An 11,546-nucleotide genomic window follows, 5' to 3' on the forward strand; every position below is an offset into this window, starting at 1 on the left:
CTGAGACAATCTTTTCTGTTTCTGACATTTGTGTATAAATTTATATGTTTGTGTATATATGTGTGTGTATGTATGTATGTGTATATATATATATATATATATATTAGAGTGCACATATTTTCTGTACTTAGAGCAGCTACTTTTATCAACGTTTGATTTTGTGTTTTAATGTCAGAAACAGAAAAGATTGTCTCAGAAATATCATCTCGTCCGGTCGCAGGAAGCTTCTTCACGTCGTTTGTTTTAATCGGTTTAATATTAATACATCTGTTCCGCCTGAAAGAACAAACACGTCCGTCTGCTTCTTCAGGGTGTTGAGGTCTCAGCTTTAACAGTTTAACCTTTATTTATGAGCAAAGAATAAAAGTCTTTCAATTGGATTTAAAAATCTAGAATTTTGCCACTTTTGTTTTTTAAACCAGGGGTCGACAAAAGCATTCGCTAACAAGCCGCAATAAATAACATCCATTTAATTTAAATAAATATCTTTTAATAACTGAATAAGCCAACTTGCAGGTGTTTAAAGCTACACTTTGTGATTCTCCTTTTAAACCACTAGGGGGCAGAAACAGACCTGACGTGAATCTGCTGATGACGTCTAAGCTTCAGCAAACAGTTGAATTAATTAAATCAAACATGTTTGCTCAGCTGTCTGTAGGTTTGTCATTAATTCCTTTAATTATTCTCTTCTGCTCAATGACTCCCACTGAAACCAGTTACAGCATCACAGTCGCTGGTTTACAGTGTTTCATTGTTAGTCAACTGTCACAAACACAAAGAGCTGCATTGCTAAATGCAGAAGACTTCATCCCAGTTTACATTCAAAAATATAATTTCTTTGTTTGTTTTCTCATCCTGACACATTTTTAAACATCTGGTGGAAAAGTTTTCATTGTTTGAGATGTTTGTTTCTTATTAATTCAACAACATATCTGCTGTTCGATGATCAACTCAGGAATCTTTAGTTTATTCCTAACAAGGAGAAGTTATTATTATTATCACATTATCACCATTATCAAAGGTGTTTTCACTTATTTTACTTCTTCTAATTTGGCCTCTTCTCAACTCTTTGTTCTTGAACGTGTACAGAATGTATTATTTCTATTATTAATTACATTTAATTAATCTGCTGATTAGTTTCTAGATTCGTTTTGTCTAAAAAAAAAAGTCAGAAAGTATTAAAACTAATTTAAAATGTCTTGTTTGTCTAAAATCACTGAAAACTAACAAAGCCAGTATTCAGATTCAGTGAAAGCTAAATGATCATTTTATAACAATAATAACTTCTGCTGTTGGAACGTCTACATCAACAGTTTGGAATGAAACTCTTCAATCACACGTTAAATATTGTTTAAAGTGATCTGTGATCATAACTGTTGTTCGTCGTGTTTCTCCAGACGAGGTTCATCGTTGACGCTCTCGTGTTCCCTCTGAAGCTCACTCCTGCTGCTTAAGACCGTGTTGTGTTCTGTAGTCCTGTTACGTTTCTGTGAGATATGTTTGTACAAATCTGAAGTGTATTAAAAAATGTTCAAATGTATTGAGCATGGATGTTTGTTTTGTTCTTCATTGAGGGAATTCGTGCTGATGACTCGATGACGTTTGTTCATCAGTTACTCTCCGTCTGTTAAGAACAGGAAGTCTTAATGAACTGAATGAGAGCTGCTTCATCAACAGCAACACTACGTTTAAACATCCCACGTCTCATTCATCATCCCACTGTTATGTATGTTTGTAAACGGATGTTTTGATTTAGTTCTTCTGTATATCACTGATAATAATCAAGACTTCTTCCTGTTTTATGATCGTCTGTTCACCCAGATGTTTTCTACATGAAGTCAAGGTAGCAGAGTATTTGATGTGGAGACGGTCATTTAGTGGGGGAAGTATTACAGTGATGGATTGTAAGTACATGGCGTGCGTTGTGTTTGCTCCTACAGGCTTCTAATGCCTTCTGAATACACATCGCATAACCGTTCAAAATAACCTTCTATACTCAGCTTTACAACATTTAAACGTCAAACTGCTCCTTTAAACTCCAGGGTGGTGGTTTCCGACCTTTTCTTTTTGTTTTAACACGTAATATGAATCTATATTTAGCGGTTGAACGTCTGTCGGCGGTGAGCAGCTGAGTCGAAGAGGGATTTTCCAGCTCTCAGACTTTTTAATATGTTTTCTTTTTAGAAAGCCTGAAACGGCAAAAACAGTGTTTCACAAGAAAGAAGCTGAGGTTTGAGAAAAGTCTGAAAAATAAACATAATTTAGTTGTTTCCTTTTTTTCTCTTCATCAAATGAAAAGAACTCCTTCAGTCTTCCAGCTCCAGAAGTCTCCGGCTCCTTCGGGGATCTGAACCATCAACCTCCGGGTCTCCTCCTACAAATCCTGATAGTTTAAAACACTGAGGAAAGTAAAGACAGCAGTCAGAAGTGAACTTCGATAAAAGATTATATTGCTGGTCTTAAATAACTATCGTCGAGTGAAACATATGCTTAGATGAACACCTTCAGTTTGATACGAACCACGACAACCTGTACACGCAGCATTTTACAATACAGTACTTTTTCCCTGCGATGGTGCAACAACTGAATCACATTTGGGCATTTCTCTTCAAACAGTAACACAAAAGTACACAACAAATACATAAATAGCTTTTGTTTCCCTTTAAATCATTTATAACGCAACTCTGTTCATGATTCTGGCTCTTGCTACGACACGTCATTTGACCGATATATAAATTAACAAACATCAACAACAAATAATAATAATAATAATAATAATTAGAACAATAATAACATAAATCTGTCTAGCTTACAGAATGAAATGATGGAACAGAGATCACGTGAAGCATCAAAACAGTTTCTCCGCTTTTGATCTCCTTTATTCCAAAATGCAGAAGCTCATTTTCCCGCTTAAAGAGTTAATTTGTGAGAGAAATGTTTGGCGCCATGTTGGCTCGAGCAGGAGTCCACCGGGACAACTAGCTTCCTGAGGGTCCAGAGCAACGGGGTCCTCAGAAGGTGGAGACGAAAAAATCTCCAAATATGGGGCCACCTGAGTTTCTTCTTGGGAGTTCAGTTCTTCCTCTACAAGACTGGAATTAGCGCCTCCGGTGGCGGCGACTGGTATCGCGACAGCACGCGTTAAGTTGGCGAGGATCAGCCTCCCGTTCGGTGAGTTTTTCGGTCCATCGCCGTAACGTGCGGCTCAAACGTCTAAGTCAGATAGATCTGGACCCTGAGTACCTTATCGCATGTGATCTGTCGACCCCAGACCCTGTGGTGTCCTTGTTTGGCCCCCCTGATTGTGATACTATAACCGACCGTCCCCTACCTCCCCCCCCCCCCCCGACGTCACAAGGGTCACCGGCCGGGGCAGGCTGTGGGTTTGATGCAGCGTCCCTGGAACAGCACCAGGTTGGCGGGGCAGTGGCAGCCGGCCACGCAGGGCTTGTGGCACGGTCCGATCTCGTTCCAGTTGTCGCAGGTTATGGTGCAGCCCGGTCCGCAGGTGTCGTACACGGCGCCGTGTTTACACTGGGTCGCTGAAGGGAGGAGAGAGAAGGTTAACAAATTTATTTAAGAAATCAGTTCGGTGCATTATTCTCTAAAACGCCAGAGGGCGTACGAACAAACAAACTGCGAAGAAGCAAGAAGACAACGAGTGTAACCGGAAAAACGCTGAAACAAACTTCTTTAATGCAGAGGAGGGGTTGTGATTAACTGTAAACTCTTTCTTCATATTCAGGGACTACTTTATTGTCTTTATACAAGCCCTGTGAAGAAACAAGTCAAGTATTAAAAGCATTATAAAGAAACAAAGGTTGAATATCCTGTAAACTATTTGCCTGCAAAATATTTACTCAAATGTAGATTTTTAAGACCTCCAGTTTCTAAAGCATTTAAAAACGAATCAACCGTCGACATGTTGCTTTTATGAATGCAATATTTGTTTCATTATCACGTCCGAAAAAGCTCAGATCGCACCAAATTTCAGAGGTGCACGACCACCAAGCACGGGAATGAACTAAGTTTCTTGTAATTAACTGCTGGTCCTTCCTGTGGTCCATGAGAAGGTTTCACCAAAGCTTTGACATCATAAGCATCTTAAAGACAGACCCGCATTCCAAATATGGTAACTTCTGTTCATCGGTTGCGAAAAAACGACATGGCAACGGCCGTAATCCAAGATGGCGACTGCAAAATCGGCGAACTCGAGGCTTCAAAACATCAGTCCACAAACCAATGAGTGACGTCACGACGACTACATCCGCTTCTTATAGAAGTCTGTGGCTAAACCTCTGTGAGTGAAGCCAAAACGTCGGACTCATCTGTGGTCTGTCAGTAGCTGTAAATGATATTAAATGTGTGTGACACCACGTGTCATGTGAGCGATTGTAATCAGGTCACGAGCACCGTCACTCACCCATACAGGCGGTGTCGGCCTTCCAGAGGACGGGCGCTCCCTCCCTCTCGCAGGCTCGGCTGTAGGCGATGAAGGACTCACAGTAGCAGTTTTTATGGACCGGACACTCGCACATGTCCGTCACACACGACCTGCAGACGAGCAGGGCGATAAATAATACTCTTTATTGAACACGGGTGGGTTGTATCTGCATTTCCTTCAGGTTCATGCATAGAACAGTGAGTAAATAATGAACATATTCACAACATTTATCGGCATTATTCATAGAAATGGAACAGGAGTAGAACAGGCATTGCACTGTTTTCATTTGACTAGTAAAAAAACAAAACAATGCACGTCAGTGAGGCCTTAAAATGTTGACACAGCTCCAGAGACGGATGGCTTGCTAGTTAGCTAGTTAGCTAGTTAGCTTGTCCTTCTCCGACAGGGAGTGAAACGGAGGGACTGTTAGACGGCAAGCTAGCTAACTAACCAGCTGTCCGCTAGTTAGGTTGATAGCTTTAATGCTACTCTCGTTACAGAAAATGAGCCGAATAGCAGTACCAGTGTCCGCTAGTTAGCTAGCGAGCTAATTCCACAGGAAAATTAGCCGAACAAAGTTGTCACTCATGTGGCGACAGCAATGTGCTTTCTACAAGTGACAAGCGTGTGTGGATGACGCATTAAATTGTGTAATTTTACTCATTTAATCTGTCTCTCTACGTTCTATAACATTACTCGTTTTAGTCGAAAACCTCCGCTCAGTGAGTTCACAACTTGCTGAAAGGCGGTTTACTTTATACGGAGATTAGCCTGCTACAGTGGTCACAACAGTAAACAAAAAATGGCCGTCGCTCTGAACATCCAGCTACATTGACTTTAATGAGAATGGTCTTTTCTACTCCTCCATTATCATTACGGCTCAGTCTCTGGGTGAGAGTCTGTCCTCTGACCTGTAGAAGGGGGCGAAGTCAACCACACGGTGGCACTTCTGAAACTCCCACAACTTGATCTTGTGGCACTCCCGGTGGGCGCGGAACTTGACTTTGACGCTGCCGGGACACAGGAAGGAGGTCGGGCGGCGGGGCGGAGGCTGCTGGGAGCAAACCTCGTTTCCCTCGACGCGCCACGACTCGGCGAACTCGTCCACGTCGAACTTGAACTGGCCGTCGCCTCCCATGGTGTCGTCGCGCTTGTGGCCGTTGTAGTTGCCGCACAGTCCGCAGAGGCGTCCGCGCAGGTGCGGGGCAGCCACCACCTCCACGAAACTGTCGCCGTCCCACGTGATCTCCAGACCTGCAGGGGGGGAAGACAAAGACTTCATGATCGTCCCTTCAGACTTCTCACTTCTCTACCCAACAAACCAAACAGAGGCAGCAGCGCGAGTCTTTCAGCAATAAATATTCTAGAGATCGAGCATGAAACTTTGTGGTCTGCAAAATAATCCAAAATTCTATTTTGGAGCTTTTTCCAGAGCTTCCACCAATCTGTCAAACAGCAAAACGTTCAGTAAAAAGACCCATTTCATAATGACAACTGTGGTTTGAATCATCATTTCAACAGCAATTCATACATTGATAAACTTACAAAAGCAATTACAAATAATTAATTCAATTAGCATTAAAATGTAGCTCATACAAACTCAAAGAAAAGCTCTAGATTATAGTGTATTTAGTTTTATTTATAATTAGTATATAAGTTATTGAGTTCACGGGGACGGTACGATGTAAATAATGATAACATGAGCGACACATGATCGCTATTATGAATCAATGTATTGATTTATATAAGATAAGATAGAACTTTATTAACCCCAAAATCAATTCTGGAGCCAGAAATTGATGAAAGAAGAATAACAACAGAAGAATAATCGTAAACGCTTAATTTTTTTACTCTTGTATTTCATTTTTTTATTTTTTTTCTATTTTAGTTGAGTTTTTTATTTATTTACTTTACTCTTATTGCTCCTGTGTTCTATTTGCACTGGTGTCAGTATTATTTATTTGCACTTAATAATTGTTATTCTATTGTTCATATATGTTTATATTTTTATTCTTTTGTAATCTTTAATGAAACTCTGGCACAAGAATTTCCTTCGAGATAAATAAAGTTTATTCTTATCTTATAAGAAAAAACAATGGAATAAAAAAACATATAATTAGTAAGTGTATAAGAAGTAATAATGACAGCAGTAAGAGTAAAGTAAATATAGTAAATGCTTACAGCTGTGCTTAATAGAAACTAAAACATGAAACAGATATTGGGAGTAAATCTGCACGATGTTACAAAGAGTAATATCGCTCATGACGTCTGCTGACCTGCGATGGTGGTGAGTTTGAGCAGGTACCCGTCCAGGTCGATGTGCACCCCGGGGCCGTGGTAGGGCAGGGCGATGCGGGTCCCGTTCCTCCGGACCGTCAGGTGCTGGTGGAGGCCGAGGATCAAACCTCCGAGTCTCACCTCAACGGACTGAGTCCAGGAGAAGGAACGAGTGCGCCGGGCGTCGTTCTTCACCAACACCTAGGAGACGAACGGAGCTCCGTCAAATTCTTTAAATGTGTTGATTGACATGGAGCCCGGCAGGAGCGTTGATATCGGTCTCCTACCATGAAGCTGGAGTCTGGGCCGTTGACGTTGTTTCCCGGTCCTCCGGACGGGACGGCGCCGCAATCACGAGTCAGCACGTACTGACAGGTTCCCTGAAAGTTAAAGGTCCTGCCGTCGAAGGTGTTGTAGTGAGGGTCGCCAAACACCGTGCACACCCCCGGCTCTGCAGAGGCACCGAGGTGAAAGGACAAAAACAGTTAAAGATGGAGAAAGAACGACCAAAAGAAACAGAAATAAGTAGCTGTCATTTGAACTTAAGAGGAGCAGCAGTGGAACACCACAATGACTGACAGCAGCTAGAAGATCATCTATGATACATGGTGAGATACGAGGCACTAATGCGACTCACTCAGAAGTCCATCTGTGTCTGTAGCATCAGCATTGTCCAGTTTCTGACTTGTAAATAGTTTCATTCAAAGCAATATTCCGCCCACAAAGTGATCATTTGCGTATCAGTTACTCGCCTTGACTACTGGAATGAATAGTTATTTTTCCCGCATGCCTCCACGGAGAACGGAGAAGCTGAAAACTGAGAAGAGTCTTGATGATCTCCAGTAAATGTTTACTTCAATTCATAAAGACTTTTTCCAGGTTTTTGATTCTCAGTTCAGCATGGAGGCATGCGGGAAAGAATTCAAGACATGGGATGAATAATTAACATTAAAAAATGATAATTTAGTGGGTAAAGTATTCCTTTAATGGTGCGTCAGGTGAGTGCGTCTAAACACAGACTCCACGTGGAACCTGTTTGGTTTTTGTTTCGCCAGGAGAAGTCAGGTACGCGCTACATTCTTAGTCCAAGTGGTTAAACCAGCCCAGTCTGAACTCAACTCAACGTCATGAAGAACTCAGGTTTACGGAGTCTTTGTAGTCCTGAAATGGTGCATTTACAGACATTTCTGCCAAAAAAACAAAGTGAAATGAGCCCAGAGCAAAACCAAGCTGAAGTTCATGGGAAACACTCAGCTGAAGCTACAGAAGCTGAGATTTGTTTTCATTCCCTTTAAGAAGGACGAATCACAGATTTAACTTTAGTTTGATTACTTTACTGATTATCAGTCCATATGAAATACCAATAACTCGATTCACAGCTGCACCAGAACACAACTTTAACTACAAACATGAATGCATTCAAGATACTCCGTTAAGGCCTCATCTTGCGTGAATACTCTGGGAAACAGGAAGCCGGAGGGTCGAGAAGGACTTACTCACTTTCAGTGCAAACCGGACAGCAGCCGGTCCTGTTCAGGATCTTATTCTGCACGAGACGAGGCACAGACACAGAGTTAGATACTCAGAGGGAGGAGACACATGCAGGACAGATACGAGACAGAATGCAGACCGGTAGTGAGAAACAACGCAGAGACGGAGAAGATCTGAAGAAACTAAAGAAGCGTTTGCACAGTTTAAAAGAACAATACTGAAATATGTATCAACCTGTGGAGGCCAAACACTTTCATGGGACATCAGCATGTAAAAGAAAGAATAAGCATTTCATATATCTTGTAATTAATGTTGCATTGGGTGTGTTGTTGCTCTGATACAGTCATGTTATCAGTAGTTTGGATTTACACACTTCCATATCTTTGAATCTGAGATTGTGTGACGCAAAGAGAGCAAGTGAAGCAACGATGATACGACTCAGAATACTGAGATGCAGGAAAAATAAATGTGCAAAAAGTTGTTCGCAAATCTACTTGAAGCCTAACGATCCTCTAATTTACAAAGATTTACACTCAACTTCATTTCTTTTTTCCTTCGGGTTTGATTTACTGACGGAAAGAAATGACGCAACGGAAAGTCAAACACAGTTTTCCAGGTTTTTCCAGCAACAAATGAACCGAACAATTGAACATGACAGCGAGGAGCTAAACAGTGTGTGTGCCTTGGTAGCAAACGGTCAAACCGACGCAACCTTTTCTCCACGTCGTGTAACAAAAGTAACGCTTCTGTTCTCAAGTTCACAGTCCAACCAGGACGACCACAGAGACAACGATACTCCAGCTTCAGCCGCTGAACTCTGTCTGTGTAACAGGAAACTCTGCGTGTGTGTGTGTGTGTGTGTGTGTGTGTACAGTATGTTTCAACTTCCATCAGAAGTGCAGATCAGAGGACTCTTTCACACACTTAGTTTTTGTTGCCTCAGGGAAGCCCTTCATTCGCGCAAACACACTCTTTTTTTCCCCTGTCTCACACACACACACACACACACACACACACACACACACACACCACTCATCTGTCATCACATACAGACGTTCTCTCTACACTCAATACAAACTCCAGAGTCCTAACCTCTGCACAAAGGGCAATCTCTCTCTTTGAAGAGCGCTGCCTTTTGACAAACGACACACACACAAGCACACACACTCTTTCTCTGACACACACACACACACACACACACACACACACAGTGACAGAGATTGGTTTTCAGGGGCCTAAATGTAGGGAACCTCTTCTTTGCTGTCACTCAAACGTCACACAGACAAAAAGCTGTTCGGAGACACGCTGTCTCCAAAAGGGACGCACACACACTTTGCCGACCTGCCGCTGACCGCAGGATGAAGGCATGGGAGAGTGTGTGTGTGTGTGTGAGATAACTTGGGACAGGTGTGTGTGTGTGAGTTTGTATGCCAACACTTAGCCAACGTTACCGCAACGCATCAATGTAACAAGTGTCCACTTTTTGACTTGTGAAATGTTTACCATCTATCCATATGGTGGTCTGGTGATATGAAGATTTCTTCCTCAATATTTTTGTCCATCACAACGAAAATGCTAATTAAAGGTGCAGTGTTTAGGACTCGATGACATCTAGTGGTGAGGTTGCAGATTGCAACTAACTGAAACTTCTCTCGGGTGAACGATGATGTCCAACACAAAAATGTGCCATATCTATTCAATTCAACTTTATTTATTTAGCCCAATATCACAAAATTTGCCCCAGAGGGCTTTAAAACATAAGACATCCTCCGTCCTTGGAAAACATACTTACAATATATTATATTCCATTTCAGCCGATAGATCCCCGAAATTCTACCCACTGTTCCTTTAAGGAGAAGTGATGCTGTGTTCAACTTATTTACCGTGAACATAATTTACTTAACAAAATAAGTGCAAGATGTAAGAAGTATTAAAACATGCAAATAGGAACTTGCAGAAAAAGAAAAGGAAATTATTTGAATGCTTAAACATCGACGTAGCGACTCCAGCATGCCTTCCTGTTCTCCCACTTTATCACCATGACACGAACGCACCATTAAACGGCAGCTGTTACATGTTTGTAACAAAGTGAGGTGTATCCTAATCCCTTAAACACTTAGACAGCACTTAATTATTTAAAAAAGAATCATAAATGCAAAGTGATGTTCCCCAAAATGTGAGAAACGAGCAAACGAAGACGAAAACGAAAACGGAGTAAACGAGCAGGCTGCTGAAAGGTCTTCTGAAGACACTAAATCAGTAGTGAGTGAAACTTTGGTCTTTTCCTCTGGAGACAGACCACCGACATCACCCAGCCTGTCTGACCACGGACGACAGGTGAGGGCTTGTTGTAACCGCTGGAAAGCGTGTGAACGTGGGACTTACGCCTGAAGCCGGCTTTGACTGCGTGACCGCCAGTGGCCGGCGGGTATGCGAGGAATCCGCTCCATCACCCGCCGGCCGACAGACGACCCCTGGGCGATCTCTGCGACAGGTGAACGCAGCGCAAAAAAACAAACAAACTCCTTCTTGCCAGAAGTTCCCAGAGCGTCTGACAGCCAACGCCACGCTCCAGCTGCTGGGGAGATCACTAAATGTGCTAAAAGGAGACCTCGGTCCTGGAAAGTGACGGGTTCAAACGCCGACTGTGTGTCTTTAAGCGAGACATCGATCCCCCGCTGGAACGTGTATCTAACTTCTGTCGTAAATCTGCCATAAACGCATTAGATAAATCCATCATACCTCCGAACAACAAGTATCAAACTGCACAAGAAAGAGATGAAACTTGAAAAACAAGTCATGGCCGCTCCGCTAGTAAATCAGAGGAGTGTTGCTGTTTTTAAAGAGTCACGCGTGTGAAGTGAAAACGATGGAGTTAGTCCCGGCTGTACAGTCTGAGTGTGGGACGGATGAGACGGAGAAGGAAGCGAGCAAAGGTGGAGCGACAGAGACGGAGTTGGTGGCTGTTGAAAACAACTCTGAGTTTGTGGTGTAAACTAATGCAAACGGGACGTAAGCTGGTGATTGGCCGGCGGGGCCTGTCACTCACCGAGGGGCAGCTGGTGATTGGTACACAGTGTTTGAGCCGACACTCGATGCTTCCTTTGACGCAAGCGCAGAGGGTGCAGTTAACCGACGACCACATGTCTCCTTCCTGAAGGACAGAGGAGACACACAGAGATCAGAAGACATCCAGACATGGACACATCCATCATTCATCCATCATTCAGCTGTCATCCAACCATCATCCATCCATCCATCATTCATTCATCATCAATTCATCCAATCATCATTCATTTATTCATCCATCTGTCATCCAACCATCATTCATCCA

The 11,546-nt window shown here is 42.5% G+C and overlaps 1 protein-coding gene across 1 annotated transcript; it reads right to left on the reverse strand.

The window, feature by feature from the left end:
- Positions 1–2,276: 2,276 nt before the first annotated feature.
- bmper (BMP binding endothelial regulator) lies at positions 2,277–11,433 on the reverse strand. Its single transcript, XM_031839176.1, has 7 exons — positions 11,262–11,433; positions 8,222–8,267; positions 7,009–7,172; positions 6,721–6,922; positions 5,356–5,698; positions 4,424–4,554; positions 2,277–3,542 (listed from the first exon to the last, which is right to left on the reverse strand). Exons 1-7 carry the CDS (start codon positions 11,355–11,357, stop codon positions 3,361–3,363), a joined length of 1,164 nt encoding a protein of 387 aa, XP_031695036.1. The 5' UTR covers positions 11,358–11,433; the 3' UTR covers positions 2,277–3,360.
- Positions 11,434–11,546: the final 113 nt, after the last annotated feature.

The sequence above is a fragment of the Anarrhichthys ocellatus genome, unplaced genomic scaffold, assembly GCF_004355925.1.
Source record: "Anarrhichthys ocellatus isolate YVR2014 unplaced genomic scaffold, GSC_Weel_1.0 scaffold1373, whole genome shotgun sequence".
NCBI lineage: Eukaryota > Metazoa > Chordata > Actinopteri > Perciformes > Anarhichadidae > Anarrhichthys > Anarrhichthys ocellatus.

Bases quoted from the DNA above. Each gene is read 5' to 3' on its own strand.
- bmper (XM_031839176.1), bottom strand. From the start codon at position 11,357: ATGTGGTCGTCGGTTAACTGCACCCTCTGCGCTTGCGTCAAAGGAAGC. The intron at 6,923-7,008 runs GTAGGAGACCGA...TTCGTCTCCTAG, and splicing joins GCCCAGACTCCAGCTTCATG to GTGTTGGTGAAGAACGACGC. The intron at 4,555-5,355 runs GTCAGAGGACAG...GCTCGTCTGCAG, and splicing joins GACTTCGCCCCCTTCTACAG to GTCGTGTGTGACGGACATGT.